Genomic DNA, 26983 nt, shown 5'->3' with positions numbered 1-26983 from the left:
CGTAGGATGCCACAAATGCTTGTAATGTAATATTAAACAGCTCATGTAGCTTTCATTTGAATTATGTAGGCTTTGTTTACCCATGCCAATTGATGTGGTATACACCTGGGTGAACGGCACAGATGTTGAACTGATCAAAGAATTGCAACAGGTCAGAGAACAGATGGAGGAAGAACAGAAAATAATGAGGTAATAATCTCATGTATTTTTCTCTTTAACTGACAGCAGCAATCTAATGCAGTACTAGCCCTCTTTGTTTTTCTCCCACGTTACTCAACGTGAAAATTCAAAGCGCATTTTCTCACTTCTTCATTTGATTTTTCTAAAAACCTTGTTTCAGTTCTACATTTAGCTATGAAGTACTGTCTAATCAGAAAACTGTTTAAGATACAAAGCATAATAATTTAAAGTAATTAAGGCTGTTCTATCTTGAATGTGTAAAACACCATGAGAAGACTGCTTTGTGTATATTATGCTATAACTTGGTTTGTAAATAACAATAATAATATATGTCAAATGTATAACCTCTCTGCATCCCCCTTTTCCTCTTCCCTTCCCCCCCCCAAATTTCATTTCATAATGGGCTTAAAAAAACTTAAGCATATGTTTCTTAAAGGCTTCTTTACAGTTAGATTTGTAGTCTCCCCAACACTGAAACTGAGAAAGAGGGAAATAATTCATGTTGTAAAGGTATGAGTCAGCCTTCTAACTAAGTGGGGAGAGACGTGTATTGCGGCATTTGGTGTTATAAATTGTGCTATACTGCTCTGCAAAATTACTGATCTAAGGCTTCAAACACAGGCTGCTGCAGATACCTTGGATTGTGTCTTGTAACCATTGATTTAGTTCTTAGTAAGCAACTCTGTGGTCACGTGATCCATTTTGGCCAGAAAATATGCTAAATGGAAGAACAAGTCTGTATTTTAAGGGTTGTAATAACAGTTTAGTTCAGAATAGTCTGAAAACCACAAGTGAGTGGATTGATCTGAGTTTTGGCGTGTTATGACTTGCAATTTAGGTACCACTGACAATGTGATCACCAGTGAAATTCTGGATCTTTGTTTTGCAACCTAAACAATGAAGGTATTAGTCGAACTTAATGGATTTAAAGTTTAAACATCTTAAACATAGACGTGGTCTCTGCTCTGCAAAGCTTCCAAATTTATGCTAATCTTTTCCTAGCAGTCCATATAGCAAACATTAGTGGTTTTAGCATTGCCATCACTCATGCTGTGATTCTCATTTTACCAAGGGAAAAACACATTGTTTTTTTCCATAACACTGATTTGGGAAGTTGTGAGTCTTACTCATAGGCTTGATATTGTCTATATCATGTTCATTATCTAAGGGGCACCTGGTTCTCCCCCTTGTAGATAACTTTTTTCATGTACTTTGAAATCAGTTAGTACTGTTACAAAAAGCTGTTTCAAGGTATCAAGACAACTGCAGAAGACAAAGGCAAGGATGCCTAAATGCCTGTTAATAAGTGTATATTTTGCATTGCATAGCAAAACTTAAAGTTGTAACTTATTGATAACAGCTGAATTGAGCTAGTCACAGTCTAGGTGCTTTATTCTTCAGTGGGAGAGAGTAGCTTCATGAATGGTGGTTCTCCTTCTGTTGGTGTGTGTAGAAGAGGGCCCTTCTGATATTATTATTTATCACTGGCACTGCACCACCTTTACATGAATCCTCATTAGCTTCTATGAGCAAATGGCCAATGCATGATAGACCTTATCGGAGTATGTATGTTAGGCAAAACAATCAAGTCAGCCTAGTTTCAGGTCACTTCAACCTGGCTTCTTATCAGTGTTTTTCATATCAACATCAGTTTCATTAAGTAATTTAATAATAACCCCTGAAAATCCTGTTAGCAAAAAGAGTTCTCCTGCCACAGCTGTCAGCACAACCAAGAACAAGGGTGAGCAGTGAGGGGCACGTGTATGTCTGTGCTCGCCTTGGCAAGGCCAATGGCAAGGCCTTGGCAGTTTTATAACTGGGTTATCGGTGCTTTCACAATGTGTCCCTGACTCAATTAACAGTCTGAAATTACACTAAATCCCTTACTGTCAATTCTGTGTTAGTTAACGTAGTTGTTTTAATTTTGTAATAGGGAAATCCTTGGAAAGAATGCAACAGAACCAACAAAGAAGAGGTAAGTTTTTGTGGTTTTTGGTCATAAATTAGAATAAATTATATCCTACTCATTGTTAGCTGAAAGCAGATGCTGGTTGGGGAGGTTGTTTCATTTTCTATAGCCTGTGCGTGCTTTCCTTCTATTTCACTTCAAGAAACATTGACAGCATGATAAAATATATGTATGCTGAATACAAGTAATGTTATTGTGACATATATGAACGGGCTGCTTAAAATGTGACAATTTCTGATGTTCAGAAAGCATATCCTAGTCACTGGTTAGGCATAGATCCTACTCTAAGTACGGATTTTTAATACGTATGTACCTGGAGGTTTAAAACTTAAAAGCATGAACATTTTTTCAGTGTTGCTTTCACCTGCCATTTATATAGATGGGACTGCTACTAACTGTCTGTGGAGAGTCCGAGACTCTTATGCCTCTACTGCCCGGAAGTGGCAGGGCCTGGTCTGTTTCATTCTTCATTTGGCTTTGTTGTTCTGCTGTTTAGAGATCTTTATAGAGTCTCCTCTGTTGGCAAACTTTGAAATCTTCGAAACCTGAAAACACAGTTATGGGAATGAACTTCACTGTAACAGTCTTCTGCACCTTCTGCAGCAAAATAAGCAGCCCGTAGTAATTTCCCCCTGCCCCAGCAGATGTTAGAAATAACTGATCGGATTTTACAAAAACATCTCTCATTGCATCTGACATTGATTTTTGTCTCAAATTTTCTACTAGTGTTAAATATACCTTTCGTATTTTGCTGTAGTGAGAAGCAATTGGAGTGTTTGCTGACACACTGCATCAAAGTGCCAATGCTTGTCCTGGATCCTGCGCTGCCTACCAACGTCACACTGAAAGACCTGCTGTCCATTCATCCTGCTTTACAAGCTGCTAACAATGTGTTCTTTGTAGCCAAACCAAAAAATCCTTCTACCAACGTGACAGTAATTGTTTTTGATAGCCCTAAGGATGGTAAGAACTTATTTGTCAGACTCCAGACAGTTTTCTAGTGAAAACTTTTTAGTAAGCTGCTATGAATTAGTTTTTCCTTTTTCCTCCAATACTGACTCTGCCACTAATTTTCTGTTTGACTTTAGCAAGTCATTCAGCATCTCATGCCCTCAGTCTGTTCCTCTAAATGATGACATTAATGATACTGTTTGCTTACCTCCCAGACAACTGATTACCTATGATTAGAGTTCCATGCTTTAAAACACTATTGCAAAACAGGTTTGATATCTGTATATCTGTGTTGCACTGATAATCTCAGAAGACTGAGGTTTAGACTGAGGAAGATTAGTTTTAGAAATCCTCTTTTAATTGCCTTGAAGTCTAGTTTGAATATTGTGCAATAAGTTCTGCCCTTGCTCAAAGGATTGCATACCTTAAAACAAAATTATCCCTGTGTTCAGCATATATAAGTAGGATCTCAGAGCAGGTATGGGCTTCTTGTTTTGTTAAGTATGTAGTGCCTGACCACTACCACCCACTAGCCCAGCTACTGGTGTTTATGGTACCACCAAGAACTATTTACTGGTTTTATAAAGACAACTCTTCACACCATAAATATCCGAGTCTTTAATTTGAAAAAGTATATCTTAGTTACTAGAATATACAGAAGAAGTGACTTTCACTTTTTGATTTGCAATGCATTTTATTTGTTCTAGTTGAAGCTGCCCATTCTGGAATGTTAAAAGACAACAGCAAACAGATAGTGTGGAGGGGTTACTTGGTATGTCCTTTTAAAATTTGTTGATTAGCTTTTGTATATGTTAAACTTTTTGTACATTTTTAGAAAGTGTATCTGTGCTGTTCTCTTTCCATAACTCACATGTAGTAAGAAATGAAAGCTTTTAAAATAACCCTTATTTCCATTTTAAAGTCTGGGTTAAGTGACAGTATATACACTATGAAATCTGTCACCTGATGAAGGATTGACAAATAAATGTGAATTATTGTAAGCTTAAAGTCTTCATACCCTGTGGTTTTTTTTGGTTTTTAGACTACAGACAAAGAAGTTCCAGGTCTAGTATTAATGCAAGACTTGGCCTTCCTTAGTGGATTTCCAGCTACATTCAAAGAAACAAATCAGCTAAGAACAAAATTACCAGAGAGCCTGGCATCTAAAGTAAAACTGGTAAGAGTCTGAAGGAAAAAATAACTTAGTTGTATTGTTTTTTTGGAATTGTTCACATACAGGGTCTCACCCACCTAGGAGACTTAGGATGTTTCTGATAGTTTTGAGTTGTGAAGAGTAGTAGATAGTGACTCAAGCAGTTGCCTTTGAAAGACCAGTTGTTCATTCTGTGACTGCAAGTTGTTAGGAATTAGATTTGCTAGCCTACAACTGATTAAAAAGTACCAGCCTTATCAGCTTCTCTCAGCCACTTGCTATAGGCTGTTGTTGTCTTGCTGAAGCAAACTCTATAGCACTGGCTTGTTTAATGTGACAGAATTTTGTTTATGTATCCTCCTAGCTTTTTTCTTCCCTCTTTGCTTTTAGAAGAATTATCTTAATAGTAACAACACTGGATTATTTTACAGCTGAATGCTATATTTCTGTCTGCCAAGTACTCTGTATGGTCTTGAGCAAGTTGTGCTTCAACTTACCCACCTGCAAGGCAACAGTAGATCACAACTTGTGTGACTGTGCCATCCGTTAACGCCTTCTATTCTCCCCTGCTGTTTGGTCACCTTTTCCAGTTATAGCCAGGTTTAACAGATAGGTTAAAGTTTCAGAAGTCTGAAAATCATTGGCTTATGTAGAGATGTGGCTTATGTGTAAATATAGAGAGATGTGATTGGTGGTGTGAGAGGGGGTGAGACCAGGGAGTTTGTGGAGGAGGAGGAGTTAGGAGGGGTAAAGGGATGTTAATTCATAGGTAATCTGTCTTTGTTAGTCTGGTGCCTGCCTGTAGGATGTGCTAATTCACTTTATGGCTTGTTCTTGGTGCTCGAATGAGCATGACTTACTTTCCTTGTCTTTTTTCGGTGGGCTGGGTTAACAAATCATGTATTCTGCTATTGCAGAAATGATATTGTGTAACCCCTTTTGTAGGCTGGTCACGCTCCCAACTTAATGCAAGCTGAATTTCTTCTTTCTTGTCTCAGCTTGTGTTAGCAGGTTGTCTTAGTCTCGCTAATGGCAGAAACCTTCCAAAGTGAACACATCTGTACCTCTTTTCCTGCACACTCTTAAACAGCTTAATAGAGAGCTCTTTTAAACTGTTATTTAAGCTTAAATAGCTCTCTTCTTTTGCCTTTGTCTACATCTCTAGTGTATTCACAGAGTGGCTATGGTTCTTCCTAGCCTTTGCTTTACTAAGTTAATCAGGCAGTGCTCATCCCACAGCATTGGTTCTCCATTCCTCTCACCCTTCACAGCCCTTCCCTGCCTCTTCCTTTGTGGATTTGACTGCCTTCAACACAATTGACTGGAATTTTGTAGAGCATTTTAAATGAGGCATCACCGGAACTTCTTACGCAGTGAAAAATATGTAGTACATAGCTAAACCAAGGCTGCCAGACTTGCTGTGCGCTAGATTATCCTCATTGCAAACTGCCACTGTTTCTACACAACCTCCCTTGCATCCTTCCATTGCCCTGTATTCGTGCTTTTCATAAAAATTGTCTATTGCTATTGTGAATCTGTCACTACTTTGGCTGAGTGATAGCAGGTGTGCTCTGGCACGGCCAAGGCCGTACATTGGTTTAATAGCAGTGCATATTCATGTGGACAGTCTGCCAGTCTCTGCTTGTTTTGTGTGCTATGGATATTTTTTAAACCCTTTAAAGAAAAGGTGTTTACTGTAGAGAAATGAGATTGTTGTCCAACAGGAGGTGGTACTTCAGTTTTGCTGTCTGAGATGCTATGTTCTTCATTTCAAGCTTTGCATAAGGAACATTGAATGTTTCCTGACTTTGAGCCATCTGAAGAATCTTCGAGTGCAGGTTCATCCACTTGGGTTTGGAGCCTTTTCTAGCTCCTCACCGCAGCTTAAGGTACAGGTTCCTGATAGTTTTAACACATTTGACTTAATGGAGCTGAAGAGCTCAGAATACCTTTGACTTCAATTACTAGCTCTTTTCATTCGTTAAACTTGCCCTTTAGCATTCAAGAAATTTAGTAACAAGATGTTTCTTAATTATTTTTTTCTGCTTCAATTTAAAATCCATTAGCTTATGTTTTCCTGACCTAGGGTTATTTTCTAGGAGCAGCTCTTCTGTAATGTTCTCATTAATTACCAGATTGGTATCTGAAATAATATTGCCTCTATTAGTTTAGAGACTTTTTCATGGAAAATAAATCTGTCTGCTTCCACCTCTGGGAATAGATTGGAGCACCATCCTAAGCAATGGTTGTTCTCCGGTTGAACATCATAGATACAAGCTCCTACATAGTTCTGAGGAATGTTTCCCCCCTCAAACAGTATTTGGAATTTCATTCTCTGTCCCTCAGCAGATGTTGCTTCATGCTCTTTTACCAAAATGATTTTGACTTAAATCAGTTCTTTCATCCATACTACCCTACTTTTTTGTTGTGGTTGATTTTTTGCCTTGTATCGTTACCACTTGGTGTTCGTTTGTCAGGGTAACTTTTATATGTCTGTCTTGGACCCTTCAGTATCTTTGTCCTTGATGTTCTACCACCTTCTCTTCTTCTTTCTGATGTCTGGTGTCATAGCTTGTACTAATATTTCTGCTGCTAAAACATTCTTCTTTTTTAGTATAAGAATACATGTTGTTGTGGGGGGGGTTTCCTGTGGGTGTTTTTTTCCCTGTTCCCTAGATCTCCCCAGGTACTTTCTAACTTCATTAGTTGTGGTTGTTCCTCTAATTGCATTATCTAGCTATTGTTCAAGCCAGTGTTGATGCTTTTTCTCCCTAACACTCCTGTGTGGATTTTTTGCTTCCAGCACTGAGAAGTTCATAATTCTCTCCAGGATTTCTGCTGTAAATCTGTCAAGCACAGACCTTATTCATAAACTCAACCGTGTCTCTTGTGCTATAATGGAGACCTTCCGTCTTTCATGGAAGAATGGAATACCCAGATTTATTCTAATTACTTTTGAGCCATGTGCTGGGTTTTTTTATTATCCTGTGGTTTTAAGACTTGTGGAGTGATTCTGCCTGGACCTTAATTTTTTTGATTGAAGTAATTTTTTTCTGTTTCATCAGATGATCCCTTTCATCATCTTTTTTCCATTCCCTTAGGATCTCCTAGCAGTATTAGTCCAACAAAATATGATGGATGGATTCTTTTTCTGTTTCAGTTCTGCCTCTCATGTCCAAGCAGCTGGCTAACTTGTTGTCTATATTCAAGCTGATCACTAGCTTAACTCTAGCAAATCTTAAAAATGCTATAGTTTCTCTGTGCTTCTGCATTGCTGTCCAGATGAACATAAAGGCTGTATCTCTGGGGTATCTTACATATGTCTCCCATCTCCTTGTCTGTTTTTATGGAAGGGACATCCCGTGCCTATTGTCTTACTACATGATTTTTCCTTACCCTGTCTTGGTTGTGTTTTTTTCTTTGTCATCAGTCATGTGTCATCCAGTTGATCACAAATCTTTCTGTACTGGTTCTCTTTTCCTTGGTGTGTTCTTACTTTGTATAAACATTACCATTGTGATCAGCTCATTATCTGTTCTAAGAGCTCCTCTTCTGCAGTTTGGTTAGGCATATCTCTGTTGTGTTTATTTTCCTGGTGGCAGATGCTTTAGCAGAATTAAATTGGGATTGTTGTACCCTGCGTGGCCATAGCAGTGGATTCTCTCCCAACCAGTTCTCTAATAGCAGTGATTTCTTTATGTTATATCTACAATGGAACAGATGTATATAAATGTTTTGTTTGCAAGGATAAAGATTTTTCTATATGAAGTGTGGATGAGATTATTTCTATAGAAGCCTTTACTAAGATCCTGGCTCAGAATCAGTTCTTCATTCAGTAGATGTTGTAGATAGGCAGTTATGGTAAATATAACCACGTATGGGTTTCTCCTTGCTAGAGAGAGGTGCTAGGTTATTTACAGTCTCCAATCAAATTTGCAGCAGTTCCTCTGCTGTTATCATTTCTGGAATCTAAGGTCTGAAGTGGTGTGAGATGCCCGGTGGAGAAGAAGAAACTTGCACCTGAGTTCAGGCTAGACTTGTGTCTCATAGCCACCTCCTGATGCTTAATAGGTTCCTGCATGCTCCAAGTGGCTGTTTCTTAGTGCAGTGCTAGAAGTAAAGAAATAATAATAAAAAATTGCAACAACATTGCTATTAGAAGGGAAAAAAGGTGAGCAAGGGAGGAGTGTAGCTTTTGGTGTGTTTGTGTTGAATGTTGATAACGCTGGATTGCTTTAATTTGTTTGCTTGAAATCACTTCTGAATCCAAAGAGGACCAAAATTTGCTCGCACATCTGGACCAGGTGTTTCTTGTTCTAAAAAACCCATTGAGAAGCAGCTGACCTCAACCAGAGGGGGTTAAATTTTGAAGATTTAATATATAATAAATACATTTGCAAGGTGAATTATGTGTGTTATGGTCTACTGAATTTTTGTACTTACGGCCTACACTGTAATGTAATGATATGGAAGCTTATTTCCAGGTGACAGGTAAGCAGCAGTGTGTCTGCTGATCACACTTGTTCTACTTTGTGGTGTGTTATGTCAGGTGTGGCTGAAAATTACATTTGACTGCGCTTTTATTTTCTGCTCTTTCTTAACAGTGAGTTAGTAAGCCACTAGATGGAGGTGTTACTCTGGTTGTGCAGCTGTCTGCTGCTAAGCCATATTTCTTTAAAGGCTTTAAAGATGTTAGGTTGTACCTATGCATGAAGAACAACTGAAAGAACAATTTTTCCTTCCCCCTTACCTACATTTCTAAAGAAAACTCTTATTGTTCAGCCTGAAAGAAGTGTTTGTGACTTAAACTATGTAGTGATGTAAAGACTGACAAGAGGAGGATTGAAAAGGCAAGGGGATTTGATCTGTTTGATTTTGGTTTATTTGAGGCTATGATGCTAACACTTCTTCACTGAAATAGTATCCAACAGTGAACATTTTTGGAGAAAAGTAACTTTCCTTCAAGATTTAATATCCTGATTGCTTCAGGGAAATCTGAGCTTGCAGATCCTCCTTTGGAGAATATAACTTCTCTTAAATCTGCATGCACATATATATGGACCAGTTATGTTGGAAACTAAGGGCTGTAATGTGTCATAATGACCTTGTCTTACTAATTGAAGAAAATCCACATAGGAACCTGCAGGCACAGTGATGCTGGGTGTTTGCTGTCCTTGCTGCCTTGAGGGTGGGATGTCTGGGATTCCTACTGCTGCTCTTGTCAGTGTTGATGGAGCAGACAGGTGGCTTCAGAAGTTGGTGTTATATGTTCACACAGATGTAATAAGTAAGCTTTGTAGAAGGGGGGAAAAAACCCCAAAACCAAACAAACCCTAAGGCATTGCAGTGAGTTTGGCTCTGCGATGACTGTTACCTTATAAAGGGAACTTGATAAATTTGTAAAGACAACAGTATTTCATATATGTAAAGCTTTTTGTAGCTCTTTAATCAACACGTGCCCTGCCCCATCCCTTGCCATGTGGGTATATGAGTTTTCCCAATATTCATACTGGAGTGTGAAAAAAGGAGCATCTCATTTCCTTAACAATCAGCTTTGGTCATTAAGAAGATAATGTGTAATAATTTAAAGACTGTTTAAGAGTTTAAGTCCCACCTCAGAAAAATATCCGCTCTTGAGGCCTCTTACTTTGAGAACATGGAAATGAAAGTGTTTATTTTTGCATGGGATGCCTTAGCCCATCTGGCTTGCCTCCCGGTCCAGTAAGCCTAAGTATTGCCAAACATGCTAGCTCTGAAGGAGAACCTGCACTTAAAGTTACCTGGTGGGGAGAATGCAGTTTTCCTATCTCATTTTCAAGTGGATGATATAAATGTACATGGGTGGTGGTTTGGGTGTGTGCCTGCACGGTGTCTTTTCAGCCTGCTTGTGTTAGAAGCAGAGGCTTGCCTGATCACGCTCACTCTATGCATCCACCTGCTTGTTTTTCTATTCTATTTTCACAATACCTTTGGATCTGCTGACCTGTTTTGTCAAGGTGAAGATGGTCTCTAGAAGATGGTATTTCAAGGGAATGAGTAATCGTATGCATCCCCAGTGAGAGAAGGTTGATACCTGTGAGAAATTAGAAAGTCTGCCAGGAGACAATTCCATTTTGAATATACCAGCAACAAAAATGCTTGGAGAGCTTGCAGTTTATTAGAATGTAGTTAGTTATGTCGCCAGATAACTTCACTGAAATCTAACTTATTGTTAGCTCTGCTTATGAAAAGACTTGTTTCTTAAAAAAGGTATCGGTGGAAAAAAACATCAATATAATAAAAATAACATATTCAATGTGGGGGTTACCTTAACTCCGATGCTGAGCAGTGGAGCGCATTTTTCCACTACTTCTTGTTTGTGCTTGGACTTGTATATTTAAAAACGTAGAGCATATAAGCTGTGTTAGTGGGGGGAAAGGGGAAGTGTTAGTAATAAATCTAGTTAGGAATCTGTAGTGCAGGTACCTATTTTTTTGAGTTTGGAAACAAGCTAAAGGAAAACTAAATGTTCTTAAATGCTTTCAGAGCTCTAGAAGGGTAATGTTTTTGGTTTGTTATACGTATGTTTTAAATGACAGATTCTAAGGGACTGTGTGACGCTGTTGTATTCCTAAATAAAGCACATACCCACTGAAGGCAGCTTTGCAATCTGTAGCATTTCAATATCGATATTTTTGGAGGTTGCTAGCTGCAGTCCGTAACTATACCTCAGCCGTTTAGCTACTGAAGCCATCCTTTCCACCCGTAGGTTCAGATGATTCCCTGGAAGGTCTGAGATTTATCAGATTTTTCTAATGGCAGGCCTCATAAGTCAGATTGAAAGATCTCAAATAGCATATGAGTCAAAGCATCAACAGCTTTAAAATGTCACAAGTGGGACAGCTGGTCTTGCTAAGGGAAGGGGTGCTAACTCTGGGACAAGCGTTTTAAAATGAGCAGAAAGGATCAGATTTAATAAAAAAAAAAGAAAAAATCACTTATGGGTATTACGAAATAAACTGATTTTGCTGTTTTCAAACATGACAGTATTCAAATTTTATTAACTTTTGAATTGCTCTTCAGATCTTATGCAACTGAAAATATGGTAGACATGATTGTCTTACGTTGCATGAAGAAACAAAAATTAAGCATAGCATCTAATAAATATTGTTAATGATTAACTGCATTTATTCTCAATCTGACTGAATGCATGCACTTGGACAATCAAAGTGCAGTTCTGCTTTTAGCTTGTTTGTGTCTGCTCATGCTACTTCATATGGTAAATAGCATTTTATTGGGTTATGCTATATTTCTAGTGAAATGTTTTGGCGCCCTGTAATTTGTAAGCTATAGTATCTGTTAGAGAGGGCATGTACTGCAAGCCCCTTCTTATCCTGTGCATTATGAAATCTGATATACAGACTTACTAGTGGCAAGAGATAAAAACAGCAAACAGATCAAACAGTCCCCAACTAAGAAATGACCTTAACAGCATATTGGCAACCATCATTAAGGACTTGGAGACCCACATGGATTAGTTCTGGAGCCCTTTGTATCTCAGATTTCTGAGCTGTAGGTTGATCTGTAAACCATTCTGAAAATTTCACACTTCTGACAGCAACGATGAATTGGTGGCCTTAATTTTCTGAGAAGAGCATTGGTTGATTAAGACAGGAAAAAAAAGCATGATTCTTTCAGTCATATAATAAAGTTGCAATAAAACATGAATTTTGTCATTGGGGTGGAAGGGAATGGATGGGGACTAGCTGTTCACCTACTCCAGAAATATTTATAACATGGACAGCTTTACTGTTGCTGGATCATTGTGTAAAAAGAAATTTTATTTGAAAGTGAAAATTAAGCATCCAGAAATGTTCTGTGTCTTTAAATGTTTTTCACTTCTCCTTCTACTACCCTTTTTGTGTTCTTACAAAATTGTAGTTCTTTAAAAACAGTGTTTACCAGTCATTCTTACTAGTAACTCTACTAAGAAAAATACAACAAAAAGATGGAATTGGCAAAGGAAGAGGGCTGCTGTGGGTGCACGCCAGAAACTTTCTCTGCTTGTATAGTTGCAGCTCTATTCAGAAGCCAGCGTGGCTCTCTTGCAACTGAATAACCCTAAGGGTTTCCAAGAACTGAGCAAGCAAGCAAAGAAGAACATGACTATAGATGGAAAAGAACTGATGCTTAATCCTGCTTATTTACTATGGGACCTCAGCTCTGTCAGTCAGGTAGGTAAATTCTGTTACAGTATGTAAAGGTTGTAGGACTTAAAAAGTACAAGTAGAGAGAGGCTAACTAGTCAGTGACAAGGAACATGGGATTTCTTCCAGAAGCTTGGAAGTGTTAAGAGTCCAGTATCTGTTACGTTGTAAGAAAACATCACAAGAACACTTGTCAAATTCTGAAATGGAGGGGGAAGAAGGATCAAACAGAGTGACATTTAATTGAAATTTTCCTATTCTCCACTGAGTGAAAAATTTTGCCCTCTGCACATGTTCTGATAAAGTTGTGTGCAGTCAAGGCTTGAAAGGCTTAACTGATTCTGACTGGCAGATGAGCAGGCTTCTTGTGTGGGGGAGACAGAGGGCTTTGTTAACAAACATGATTATCTCCTTCCCTATATGTTTCTTAGGCATTTTTTTTGCTGTGCAGCATTATATATGCTGAGCAAATGCCAATCACTTCTCTTCAAAAAATATTGAAGACCTGAAATACAGATGTATGTAAGGAAAGGAGGTTTACTTTGAATGCTTTTGATACAAGCAAGGATGCTTGATTTAGCAAAAGAAAATAAAATAGCAAAGTGTCTGTTTCAAGATCTTCTGAAATCTTGGGTTTTTTCTCTGCTAGAATTTTCTTTTACAGTAAATATTTAGTGGTAAAGAAAATGTTCGCTTTCCAGGAAAAATTGCAGTCTGTCTTTGTACCCTCTGAACCTGGCTTTTGGAGAACTTTTCCTTGTTAATATGAACCCTGAACTCTAATTTTATACTTCACTGTGTTGAAATTACGTATTGTTTTGTAAATGGGTACCTAGCCAGTGGATGTTGGTGTTGCTGAAATGTTTTCAGTTTTTATGCTTTTGAGAATGTGTAAGCAGTGTTACTGTACATATTAGAATAGAAGGAGACTTGTTTACAGTATGTAGAATCTGCAGTAATTGTTAAACATTCAAATTTTTCTTGAGTTTCCTGTTTCAGTTGAGTGTGCTCGACTGAAATGTTACTTTTAGGCAGCCTTAATTGTTGTTTTTAGAAGAGGTAATTTAAGTTCTCATGGGAAAAGAAACATACATTACAGTGTCACGTAACCTAATTTTGTTACTTACCTGAAAAGCTTCTAATTTAAAGCGTTGTCTTTTTAACAAAAACATAGGGAAACATTTAGCTATTTGATAGTTAATATTAGCCTTAATTTTCTCCTGCTTAAATTCTTTAAAATGAAAGAGCAGGGGATAACTGAAGAGCTGCTACATCATGACACTTCCAGTGTATCTATATTAGGTGTCATCTATATATACGGCTTATGATGGAATGTACTTGGAAGGGCCCAGCCTCTTAAAGCTGGATTTCTGAAAGATGTTATTACTGATTTGAAATGCAACTTGGCTTTTGATCAAGATCAGAAAATAATTGAGAACAATAATCCAGGAAAACAGGAGGGTGTGTTTTTTCTGGAGTTCGTTCTTCAAGAGCTGGGATCACACAAGGCACTGTCATATTGCATTGTGGTCAGCAGACATCCTAGTGATACCAGGTGGTCAGCATTGACGTCAGAAGATTGTATTGATCACCTTGATAATTCAAAAGAATATGATCCTTTAGAAGAATAATGGCACTTGATAAATGTACTTTTTGTGTTTGAATGTCTAAGTCCTCAAATGCTTATGCACCCATATGCTGAAGCACACTGTTGTTACCTAGCTGGATCAGAACCTGAATGCTCTATTTAAAGTCTAAGAATGGATTTTTTTCTTTTTATAGTCTAAACAGGATGAAGATATTTCTGCCAGCCGTTTTGAAGATAATGAAGAGCTGAGATACTCATTACGATCAATAGAGAGGCATGCCCCTTGGGTACGACATATTTTCATTGTCACTAATGGACAGATTCCTTCCTGGCTTAACCTGGATAATCCTCGGATAACCATAGTGACGCATCAGGTAAAACCCAAACAAACAAAAATGAAGCAAAAAAACCCACCAAAAATCCCAAACAAACAAAAATACCAGTATGAAAGTGCCACTGGTAAAGATTCTGTGTGTGTTTTGAAATGCAATTATCCCCTTTCAGCTAAAGGCTGCATTTATTTGGAAGGCAGAAGTGATGACCTCTTCCCTGTCTCATCCATGGTTTTATTAAACCCCAGTATGTCTTTGTATTTTGGCTAAGCAGATAACTGACTTTATATCAAGCCTTCATTTAGTCTACTTTTCAAATACGGAGGCTTCAGCTAACATAGACCCATGTCTAATTTCCTTATAAAGTATATTTATAAAAAACCTGGGGAGAGGAAAATGTAATCTGAATCCATAAACACTCTCAGGACCAGTAATAACCTAATAAGCTTGTGTTGAGACAGGATGGATTACAATTACTGGAGCTAAAAAGGCTGCAAAAAAAGTAGATATGCATTCTAAAAACTCATTTAAAAAGAGGAAGGGAATCCTTCAAGCTTCCTGAATAAGTGAAACAAAAATAATCTAGTAGTTTCTTATTACAAAATCGGGAGTAATTTTGGTATATGAACATGCCATAGGAGCCCTGAGCAACCTAAGTGGTAACACGGTACTAATACAACTTCTGTTGCTGTCTGCTTGTGAAGTTACTTGAGAGAGATGGAAGAATCCTGACTTTATGCATGTTGGAACAGGTTCAACTTGTTTGAAACTTTGTGCACCCTGTAGTGCGTGAGAAGTATATATACGTGTACACTGGGCCTCATTCATTACCCAGTGAAAGAGGAGTTTGTGTCTTTGCATTGAACCAGGTGCAGTTTCTGACTTAAGCAGCAGACTTTTTAAAGTGATTTTGTGTGGGGAAATGACATAGTGAAGTTTTTCTTTCTTTTCTGCTAAAATATTTTAAATTTTCTGTATTTCATACATTTTCTTGATAACACTTTTTTTTTAGTAGGTAAGTATCAAATATATCTGATGTACTTGACCTTTTATGGTTTGGGGCTTGTTTGTTTATTTTTGCCTTCTGAAACTGTTTTGGGTTGTTGGGGCTTTCTTGTTTTAGGAAATATTTCAGAATGTGAGTCACTTGCCTACCTTCAGTTCACCAGCTATTGAAAGTCACATTCATCGTATCAGCGGCCTCTCTCAGAAGTTTATCTATCTCAATGATGATGTTATGTTTGGGAAGGATGTTTGGCCTGATGATTTTTACAGTCACTCTAAAGGTCAAAAGGTAAGCCATTATGAAAGGGATTTTAACCAGAAGTAGATGTAAAACTTTTCTGTGCTAATTTAATAAAAATCAAAGTAATACTACTTTAAAATGGAAAACAAATATAAGATGATCTCCCTTTGCTCCGTGCTCCACCTTTTACCTGTAAAAGTTCATTATTCTTAACTAGACAATTGTTAGCAAAAGTGCAGAGTGGGGAGGGCTCTGACCGGTGTGTTTTTGGTGGGGTTTTTTTTTGTGTAGTGTGTTGATTTTGGGGTTGCAGAATTACTTCTTTTCATATTCGCTCACAGGTGTCTGGTGATATAATGGTTCCTCTGTCAGGCTTCATGCTTTAGTTTCAGTGTTGTTCTCCAATTCTCCCACTTCCTGTTGGAGCAATAAGACTGATGTGGTGTTTGGCAGCTGTCAGTCTTCCCTCCCTTGTAAATTCTTTTTGATTTGTGGGAGACTTTCAAAAGAAAACAGAATCGATTATTCCATGGGAACACTGAGGTCAGAATTCAAACTGGTCAAATATTTAAATTTACCACTAATTTACCACTAATTACCTCTGTTCCAGACACCCATATCTTTGCCCAGTCTGTATATAATCATGTATATAATTATTTACTAAAAGGTATATTGCCACATGTACATGAACATAAATTAATTTAGTCTTTCAACAGACCTATTACCAACAACTGGGGTAAAGCAAGGAAAGCAGATTGAGGAAACATTAGCAGTAGTGATGCGTAAAGACTCTGGTTGCCAGCTGAGTTTTCATCCATGAGCTTGATCTACAAGAGTGAAATGGAGGAAAAATTAAGATGTATATTTTTATTATATTAAAGCAGTAAGTACACAAGACACTAGAGACCACTGAATTAAACACTTCATGCAGACAGAGGTGCACACTTGTGTACACACACACAAGGGTTGTATTAGAATTAGTTTAAGCTACCCTAAAATTACTGTTTCAGTACTTGAGGATGTTGGGAGGCTTTTAGTTGTTCTAAGTCTTTAAGGACGTAGGCATATAATTGCTAAATCACATTGTTGGTGCGTTTCTATTGTTCTTTAGTTATTCTTCTCAGTTATGATGATGAAGTCATCTTAGGTGCGATGTTGTTTGTGATAACCAGATCAGTAAGTGTTTCAGTAGGAAATGTGCTGCTAAAATCTTGAAACAGTAAGGCCTAAAGGAAAACGTATGTGGTTTTTAATGCCTTGCCAGTTGAAAATACACACACCCACACACTTTTTTTCATCTTGGCAATTCTTAGAATTATTTAAGTCATAGATGATCAGATGCTTCAGGGATTATGTTCAGCATGTGCTGCTTATCTCATGACTGGCTAGTAATGAAGAAACATTTTGAATCAGGAGAACAAGTGAACTGCAGAGCTACTTCGGAGTTATAAGTTCTTCTTACCTGATAAAAGATAAAATATTAATTTTCATTGGAATATGGTTTGCGGAAGTGGTTTTGGGATGTCGTGCTTTCTATTTCTGGCCATTGCTGCCTTGCTGTATGGCCTTGGGTTCTTCAGTTCTTCATTGTATTTGAAAGGGATAACATTTACTTCACAGATGATGGGGTTTAAATTTTGTTTGTAAAGCTTTGTGAATACTTAAGGCATTATACACAGGAAGGCATTATTTTTAAGTCTCTGTATTCCAAGAAACAAGCTCATCTGACTTAGTGTTTGCCAGTCCTTGTCTCAAGACTATAATGTTGTTCCAGGTTTACTTGACTTGGCCTGTGCCAAACTGTGCTGAGGGATGCCCTGGTTCGTGGATTAAAGATGGTTACTGTGATAAAGCCTGTAATAACTCAGCATGTGATTGGGATGGAGGCGATTGCATCGGTAAGAGAGTGATGTTAAATTTAGGAAGAGAGCACTGTTTGTTTTTCCTTATAAGAATGAATCTGTAACTACAAAATTTGCCTCCTTTAATAATAATAATAAAGTTGGCTTACAGATGAAAACCTTATTTTGCAAACTACAAATTTCTGTGGAAAATGACAGCAAATAGTAGGGCATAGGAAAATCTTAGGGTACCAAATTTGACTAGCTGAAGGGAAGGTTTTTTAAATTCAAATTATTATATATTATTGAATAATAAAATATAATATATTATTTGGACTCAGAATCCAACTAATAACAGGACTGTGAAGCTGAACCATTAGTTTCTATATTGAATTTTCAGGACTGCAGGGTAGGAAAATGGAGTGATACTTTTGCATTGAGGAAACGATACCACTCTAGAGGGCTGTAAAGTCAGGACTGCAGGCATAAGAAGTAGCAAATCAGTTTTCTGCCTGCCTTTTTAAAGTTAAGACAAAATATGTTGGAACTTTTGTTGCAATTTTAAGTCTGTTCCTGAACTTCTGCAGTGAGATTGTGCACACTACAGATCTTACACTAACTCACAGAGGTCTAGTTAGCATTTGCCTTATTTTAATTTCACCACTGATAAATAAGATTGTCGATTTTTCAGTCTAGCTCTAATGCTGTGGCTTAAAATGTGCCTTTCCTCACAAATAAGGATTTCAAATGACTGGGGTTTTTTCTTTTCTCTCCCTGTAGGTAACAGTGGGGGTAGTCGCTATGTTGCCGGTGGAGGTGCAGTTGGAGGTATTGGGAATGGACCACCATGGCAATTTGGTGCAGGAATAAGTGGTGTTTCTTACTGTAACCAAGGCTGTGCTAATTCCTGGCTCGCAGACAAGTTCTGTGATCAGGCCTGCAATGTCCTCTCCTGTGGATTTGATGCTGGGGACTGTGGCCAAGGTATGTAAAACACATCACTGATAAACCTTCTGTAGGGATTCTCTTGAATTTCCTGACTTTTTTGGTTTATTGTTACTCTCAGATCGGGATAAGATGACCCTGTACAGAGTTGTGGAAAAGAGCTGCTAGCAGCTGAAGGAGAAAAAGTCAGATGCTTCTTGTATTTACTAATCCAAACCTGATTCAATACTATATGCTGCTTTATTTAATAAAACTGTTACTGAGCAAGCGTGGGTGGGGTGCTTGATACTTTCCAGAGCAGCTAGCATCAAAGTCCTTGCCCCAGGAGGTTTACATTTTAAATGGAGAAATTACATCTCAGCTATGCAAACAGTCTGTATTCGAATAAGGACAGCTGACTTGATGGTGCTCATAGTGGTTAAGAGATTAAAGAACCAGTTTGATGCTGACAGCCTGAGTTCAAGCCTGGCTCTGGGCTCTTGCCAAAGGCTCCTTTCAGTCACCTGTGAAGTTGTCTGAAGTTTATTTTGATATGAAAGACTAGAAGGAGTGAATGAAGTGATTGAGAGTGCTGTCTAGTATAGGCAGGGGAAACAGAAATGGAAGAATTTGGCCTGTTTCGAAGAATAGAGGCCCTGCTGCATCTTAGCTCAGACAACTGCCTTACTGGCAGTGAGGTTTTGCACGCATGAGAGTTGACAGATGTTGTCTTCTGCTGTGGGAGGGAGAAGTTTTGATTCGGCCTATCTGATTTTGGAAGTCTCAAATCAAGATGCAGTGCAGTAGTGAAATCCAACCGTTGTAACATTAATATACTAAAATGTGGCAAAAATGTAGTATGGGCATGTTACTTAGGACTGATACATAATTTTAAGTGACGTGTGATAATGAGGCACTTAGGCTTTTCAGGTGGAGACTGAAAGAGTAATAAATATACTGGCTTTTAGAACTACCACTGGAACGTCCGGCAGCTTTACATATCTGAGTATGTTCTAGTCATTCATTATCAAACATAGGTGAGCAAGAAACTGGAAGCTACGGCATTCTTTCATAAAGCTGTCTCCCGGCTAGTATAGTGAATCTAGCTGTGCACGTTACAATTAAAATGCCTGAAAGATAAGTGTCACACTGCAAATTGATGGAAATTTGTTTTGTTTCTTGGTTTGCTTTTTTGGTTTTTTTACAGATCACTTTGAAGAGATGTACAAGGTGACACTTCAGCTTAATCAGACCTACTATGTTATTCCCAAAGGTGAACGTCTGCCCTATTTCAGCTTCAGTGAAATAGCCAAGAAAGGTATTGAGGGTTCATACAGTGATAATCCAATTATCCGACATGCTTCAGTTGCTAACAAATGGAAGACTATCCACCTCATAATGCATAGTGGCATGAATGCAACTGTGATCTATTTTAACCTTACGTTTCTAAACAAAAATGATGAAGAGTTTAAAATGCAGGTAGCTGTTGAAGCTGATACTAGAGAGGAACCAAAACTGAACACAACTTCCATGCAAAAATCCAACTCTGATTTTAAAACTACAACTTCAGTACCAGAAGCTGAAATGATATTTGAGGATATTCCTGAAGAAAAACGCTTTCCAAGAGTCAGGAGACATCGAAATGGCACAAAGGAGAGTCTACACAAAGAGGTGATAATACCATCAGTAAATGTGTCTCTCCTCCCTGAACATGTCCAGCGAGCGCTCCAGAACCTGGACTTAAAACTACTAAATGGTGATATAACTCAGAAAGGATTTAACCTATCCAAGGCTGCTCTCCTGAGACCTTTTCAGTTCTTAACTACAGTAAAGAGTATTATAGGCCTGGAAAAGAAGGGCATGTATAATCCTTCAGAAGATGAGAAGAACCGTACCAGCTGGCAGAAGCCTTACAAAGATGTAAACGATGCCAAAATAAAAACAATAAAAGCACGTGAAGAAGTTCCTTCAAGGCGTACAGGAACAAAGGGGGCTGTTGTGACGATGAGCACAAATAAACCTATTTATAAAGTAAAGCCTAAATCCACACTTCCAGCCCAGAGCATGGGAAATAAAAATGAAACTCGAGAAAAAGTACTGAATGCACTCATGTTAAGGGAAACCCAGAAATCAAAACATACTGGGAATTTAGATACTGGAGAAGATGCACAGGCAGTGGAAGGAGGAAAAGGGCATGTGCAGGGGGATATAAATGTAAGGGAAGGGCTAGTGGGAAGAAAATTACAGTCTTATGCTGGAAGTTACCAAGGCTTTTTGCCATGGGAGAAAAAGAAGTATTTCCAGGACCTTCTTGATGTGAGTATCTTAACGTCATTGCTTATTGGAAAAGTTGCATCTTAATGCATTTATTGGAATACTGCTAATATGATTTATAAACTTGGAATATGTCTTGCCTTTGAGGCAAATACTGAGACTTTTTTTGAAAGCTCCTTTTGACTTTTCACATAAAATCTAATTTGTTTATGATCTGGGCCTCTCTTAGCTAGGTGGCAAAAACTGAAAAGCCATTTCTGTTCCCTTTCTACTCCCTTCTTTTTTTAAGTCAGATTCTCTTTTTATTCGTTGTATGTTGGCACAGTGCTGCTGTTCAGGCATAGCACTACAACAGAAAGCTTAAATTTTGTTTTGCGTTTATGCAAATATGGATTCAGTTTATTTAAAAAAAAAACGTAAAAATATGTATAATGGTAAGTACTTGGGTTCTAAAAGTTAAATTGAAAGCCTGCCAACAAAACTGAATATCCAGACCGTGTCAAGAAAATGCGTAGGAAGCTTCCTCTGCTTCCGGCCAAAGTGTTTTGGCAGTTCTGAAAACCTCTAGAAGAGAAGATAGAGACTGTGCTTTAGTTGGTAGCAACTGCTTTGCACTACTCCAAATAGCAAAAGGGCTTTGTTCTGAAAGACTACCTTTTCTGTTCATCTGAGATTGGATTTTGCATGAGGAATCTTTATAAACATAGGATTTCAGTTCATCAAATATGGGTGAATAATCAGCAAAAAAAAGGCAACGTTACAAATAAAACTGGTAGCAGAAGAGGGCTTTTGTGTGAGTGTGTGTGTGTGTGTGTGGAGTCAGAGCACAAATATTAAGGAAGTTTTTTATAGTCTGCTTTTCCTCAAAGCATGAAAATTTTAAGGAAAATGTTACTTTTTTCTTTTTAAAGAGAGAACTATGGAATGTGAAGAAAAATATTCAAAACTTCTCTTCCCATTTTCAGATATCGTAAAGAATTGGCACCTGGCTGAAATGTATTTTTTCCTGTGTTTAATGTTTTTGTTCTTTTTTGGTAATGTAAACTTGATTTATGCCTGTCCTGCTGTTTAGGAAGAAGAGTCATTACTCAAACAAATGTCGTACTTTACTGATAGTAAACATTTTGGAAGGCAGCTGAAAGATACATTTGCTGATTCCCTTCGATATGTAAATAAGCTTTTGAACAGCAAATTTGGATTTACATCTCGGAAAGTTCCTGCTCACATGCCTCACATGATTGACCGCACTGTGATGCAAGAGCTACAGGATATGTAAGTATGTCTTTGTTTGGAATAATGTAAAACTGTAGGTAATTCTACCCTTCTGTTGGTGCTTTGCCATAGCTATTTCCAATGTATTGATGGCTACTCTTTGAATTTCTATTTTGGAAAGGGAAATAGGGCATTTATTACAAAATGATAGTTGTGCTAAAATAAGTAGACTTTGAAGACCTTCTAAAATTCTAGATGAGAATTTGGTTTTAGGGAAGGAATGTTTTACTTTAGTAAACAGGAGTACTAAATTAGTGTATGTTCTTATGTAGGTTTCCTGAGGAGTTTGACAAGACATCATTTCACAAAGTGCGGCACTCGGAAGATATGCAGTTTGCTTTTTCATATTTCTACTACCTTATGAGTGCAGTCCAGCCGCTGAACATTTCGCAGATCTTCGATGAGGTTGATACAGACCAGTCAGGCATTTTGTCTGACCGAGAGATTCGCACATTGGCCACGAGAATCCATGAACTACCATTAAGTTTGCAGGTACTCTTTCCTTACCAATACCTTTTAGACGAGCTTCAGTTTTAAAGCACAAAACAGTTAAAATGAGTAAAATCTTTATTTATCCTTGCTTATAGCATCTTTAATACTTGGCAATTCTTAAATCTTACAGGGACAATATAACACTGTGCTCTATCATTGTTATATGGAGTCAACCATTAAATTGATTGCTAGCAGCATCAGAAAAATGGATCACTGGTGTCTGAGTTCAAGAAAGCAGTTAGTGTGGGTTTGTCAGGAAAGATGGTCACTGGTAAAAGCCACTGTGAAGGGTGGGATCCTGCTGTGCTTATACATAGTATAAGACAGTCCTTGCCCTGAGGAACTTGTGGCCTAAAGAAAGAAGTGAGAAAAAAGGTAGCAAAGAAGTCATACTAGTAAATACTATGACCATATACAAAGATTCACATTTCTGTTTTTCTGGGAGCCTGATAAGCAAAGAGACATGGTCTTTGTAGGACTTATGCTCTTAGAGACAATTGGTAGAGAACAAAGTGTACTATTTCTGCTTTACAGAGAGGAATCGGCACAAACCAGTAAAATAGTTTTTTTCTTATAATAGCCCATAAAATCATTGGCATAGCTGTAACACAGCCCTGCTCCAGTGTGTTCCTGACCCGTACCTTAGTCAGAAAAACTTCTTCCTGTCCTTTCAGTTCACTTCTCTGATTGTTTGCTTGATTTGAGGTTAAATATGCCATTGCTATTTTGGGAATTCTGTCCTGACCTCATCAATAAAGGTGTGCTTTTCATTTTTAAATGAAAATTACATTAAATCATGCTTTATCTGGTCTCAGTTCAACTATGCACTGAGCATTTGCTTCAATTCAGGCATGTGGGGAGTCCCACACATTATTGAATTGGGGTCTGCTGAATATTAAGTCTTTTTTTTTCCAATAGTAGCATAGAAATTTGTTATGTAGGTAACACTAAATATGTCTGTGCAACCTGGATTTTTAGAACTCTGTTAGTGAGAAAACAGGATTATCTTTTTTTTCCCCTTCTCTTTCTGTTAGGATTTGACGGGTCTAGAACAAATGCTAATAAATTGTTCTAAAGCTCTTCCTGCCAACATCACTCAGATCCATGTCATTCCACCAACTCAGGAAGCATATTATGATCCCAATCTGGTAAGAAACATTGGTCTTAAAAGATGCTTCATTTCTTTCTTGAGCATGTAATTACTGTGCTTGAAAAGCTGGTGCAATTTCTAGAAGGAAAGTATTTACAAAAATTTCTACTTGTGTGTACACGAAGTGTTTTAAAATGATAAATTTACAAGCTACTTCCTAACTTATAAAGCTATTAATTTCCTTCAAAAACAGAAAAGATGAGCTTTAGAATGTAAGGCATTTAAAAAGTCACCCTCGCTAGGAAAATTCAGTGTTGTAACCCAAAAAGACAATAAGCCCACGACCTCTCTGACTGGAACGTTCTGATAAGTCTATCTGAATTATAACCCATGTATTAAAACCAAAACAAAACTCGCAGAACCACCAAACCATCAGATGGACATCTTTAGAATAATTCTTCATAATTTGAAGGCTTCAGACTAACTCCTAACTTCCAAAGGTGGGCGGACAGGAACCTCATGGAGTTCAGCAAGGAGAAGTGCAAAGTGCTGCACCTGGGGAGGAGCAACCCCATGCACCAGTATATGCTGGGGGCCACACAGCTGGAAATCAGCTTGGCAGAAAAGGACCTGGGGGTCTTGGCCAGCACCAAGTTGAACATGCAGCAGCGGTGTGCCCTTGCTGCAACAGCAGCTAACGGTACCCTGGGCTGCACTAGGCAAAGTGTTGCCAGCCGGTCAACGGAGGTGACCCGTCCCTCTGCTCATCACTGGTGAAGCCACCCCTGGAGGGCTGTGTTCAGTTCCAGGCTCCTCAGTTCAAGGGACACATGGACTTAGTGGGGTGAGTCCAGTGAAGGGTCGTGAAGGTGATTACGGGGCTGGAGCATTTCTTTTATGAGGAAAAGACTGAGAGAGCTGGGACTGTTTAGCCCAAAGAAGAGTAGTCTCAATGAATATAAATACCTGAAGGGAGGATGCAAAGAAAACAGAGCCAGGCTCTTTTCAGTGCTGTCCAGTGACAGGACCAGAGGCGGTGGGCACAAACTGAAAACACAGGAGGTTCCCTCTGAACATCAGGAAACACTTTTTTATGGTGAGGGTGACCAAGCCCTGGCACGGGTTGCCCATCTGTGGGCAGTCTTCATCCTTAGAGATATTCAAAAGCCATCTGGACATAGTTCTGGGCAACTGGCACTAGGTGGCCCTGTAAGAGCAGGGGGTTTGGACCAGATGAGTTCCCAAGGTCCCTTCCAACCTAAACCATTCTGTGAAAACTGAGGTCTTAGGATTAGATGTTCCTTAAGGTTTTAAGTACTTAATTTATATTTTAGTGGTTAAATTCTCATTAAAATCTGCTGGAATTTAGGAATCTAGAATCTCTAGATCTGATACTAATACCTAAATTTCTTTCACAATGAGAATTTTATTCCTGCAGCAGCCTATGTATTTGAGAAAAATGTGTGCATGTACTTTGCTTAATTGATGACCTGGTATTTTATAGCTTCAAACCAATACAGTATGAAAGTAAAAATAATCAAAATGAGTACAGTTCACGAGCAGTTGGGTAGTAGAAGAGCATTATTGATCTCCAACACATGCAAGTCATAGTAGAAAGATCTACAATGTGTATGTAGAAAGTGTATATGGACATTGACTACTCTTTCTCTTTTTTCCCCTCCCCTCTGGACACCTATCCTGCCTTGTATTCTTATCACGTTATATTACAAGGTTTTAAAAATATTTTCCCCTGCACCTGAATTCCAGCAAAGTTCTATATAAAGCCATTCTGCCAGCCTGATTTGAAGAACTGGAAATGTGGATTTAAGAATCCTACACAGTTTGAGGACATTACATCCACTATAGCCTTACTTCTTCATTTTGCCTCATTATGCCTCTCAGTTCAGGTTGCAAAATTCTGTGAAATAAAAACTTTGAAGAATAGTAATAAAGGATGTCTGACACTAATATGTTTTAAGATGGGGTTGAAAATAAGTCTGTGGTTGGGAACAATGCCAAATTACTTTAATCTTTTATTGAGAATTACGAAAATATCACTAACCTAAGCGTTAATGCCTAATGTACTAATGTTACCAGTCAGTCCAAATAGTGACAAAACAGTGTTTGTGTTTAGCACAGAGGCCTAATCTATTTGTCTGCAACAGCTAAATTTCTTGGAATGAGCCTACTGCCATAGAAATATCCCTTGAGAATAGGGATTTTATTTCTCAGAACTGTTTCAACATAGCCTGTGATAGAAATAAGGCCTAATATGTATCAGCTGTTCTGCAGAGTTTGCCTGGCCAGTGTTACTGGTGGCCTCTACCAGAGGAATGTCAGACAGCTGTCAAATGAGGTACAATTTCTGAATATGTTAGAGGATGAAATCTAGAAGTTGGAATGTTTTTGCCAAAAGTAATCTGTACTTTTCATATAATGTTTGTATGCATAGGAAATTGTGATGTTATGCACCAGTATCTCTTTTGTTTTGTTTTTCCCCTCAAGAGTTGATCAAGAAACTATTGCTTTTCATTCCAGGAGAGTAAAGCATACACAGGCCCTTTGAGCTTAATATAAGTTTTCTACAAAGTACATCTTTATAACAGACTCCGTAATTTTCAGTAACCTGTAATGTAAATAATGTTTCTTCCAGCCTCCAGTAACAAAAAACCTAGTGACTAATTGCAAACCTGTGACTGACAGAATTCGTAAGGCATACAAGGACAAAAACAAATACAGGTATGTTGTTTCAGTCTTGTGAAAAGCCACGGTAGTTTTTGTAAAGGAATAAGAAGAGGTATAAATATATACGTGACCAAAGATTTTATGTGTATGTTAACAAGGCTTAGTTCAATTTATTTTAACAGTGAAACTGAAGAAATGTACTGATACCTACTTGTGTATGTTTCATTGTGCAGAATAATGTGATTTTTTTCATGGTTTCATATTTAGTTAGCTAAATATTTCCATGCTACTTGTGTCATCTTGGGCCAGATCCTAATTCACGTTGTACAACAGTAAGTCAGTGTATCTCTAGATGACTATATGTAGTGACTATACGTAGTGACTGAGGGCAGTTAGAGTAGCATAAAAAGAAGGAAGGAGCCTGTCCTGTACCTAGAAGTTGTAAATCTGCTTCACCCTTTCTTCTACTGAAGTGTAAAAAAAGAAAAGAAAAAACATTTTAGCCCTGACTACATTGTGGTTTTCCTGCAAGGAGGAAGAGTGACAGGTAGGGAGGGAGTGGGACAAGAAAAGCATTTCCACCCCCTTTGGAAAGGGCAGGACAAACCGTGATCGTGACCGTGGGTTGGTTTGAATAATTGTATTTGCATAGACCTGCCTGAGATCAGGTTCTCTCAGATCTTTCTTCTCTGCAACCTGCAAACCGATTCCATGCCGATGAGGCTGTTTGCTGGCATGGAGCTTATAGCCTTGTCTCCTGTCCATTGCCTCACCAGCGGTGTTGGGCAGGGGAGGGCGAT

General features: G+C 38.2%; 1 protein-coding gene across 3 annotated transcripts in view; it reads left to right on the top strand.

The window, feature by feature from the left end:
- GNPTAB (N-acetylglucosamine-1-phosphate transferase subunits alpha and beta) overlaps positions 1-26983 on the top strand; it is a 46040-nt gene that overhangs the window by 10255 nt on the left and 8802 nt on the right. For all 3 annotated transcript variants that reach the window (XM_075074844.1, XM_075074827.1, XM_075074835.1), the window contains exons 3-17: positions 70-189; positions 2114-2155; positions 2907-3112; positions 3808-3872; positions 4143-4277; positions 12305-12466; positions 14222-14401; positions 15483-15653; positions 17380-17503; positions 18227-18430; positions 19578-20686; positions 21717-21916; positions 22189-22408; positions 23443-23556; positions 26152-26237. In XM_075074844.1, coding sequence (XP_074930945.1) covers positions 70-189; positions 2114-2155; positions 2907-3112; positions 3808-3872; positions 4143-4277; positions 12305-12466; positions 14222-14401; positions 15483-15653; positions 17380-17503; positions 18227-18430; positions 19578-20686; positions 21717-21916; positions 22189-22408; positions 23443-23556; positions 26152-26237 — 3138 coding nt within the window. The remainder of the gene's footprint in view (positions 1-69; positions 190-2113; positions 2156-2906; positions 3113-3807; positions 3873-4142; positions 4278-12304; positions 12467-14221; positions 14402-15482; positions 15654-17379; positions 17504-18226; positions 18431-19577; positions 20687-21716; positions 21917-22188; positions 22409-23442; positions 23557-26151; positions 26238-26983) is intronic.

This window comes from Phalacrocorax aristotelis, chromosome 1, assembly GCF_949628215.1.
Source record: "Phalacrocorax aristotelis chromosome 1, bGulAri2.1, whole genome shotgun sequence".
Classification (NCBI taxonomy): Eukaryota; Metazoa; Chordata; class Aves; order Suliformes; family Phalacrocoracidae; genus Phalacrocorax; species Phalacrocorax aristotelis.
The sequence above is the reverse complement of the archived record's forward strand: the minus strand, read 5'-3'. Positions and strand labels throughout refer to the sequence as shown.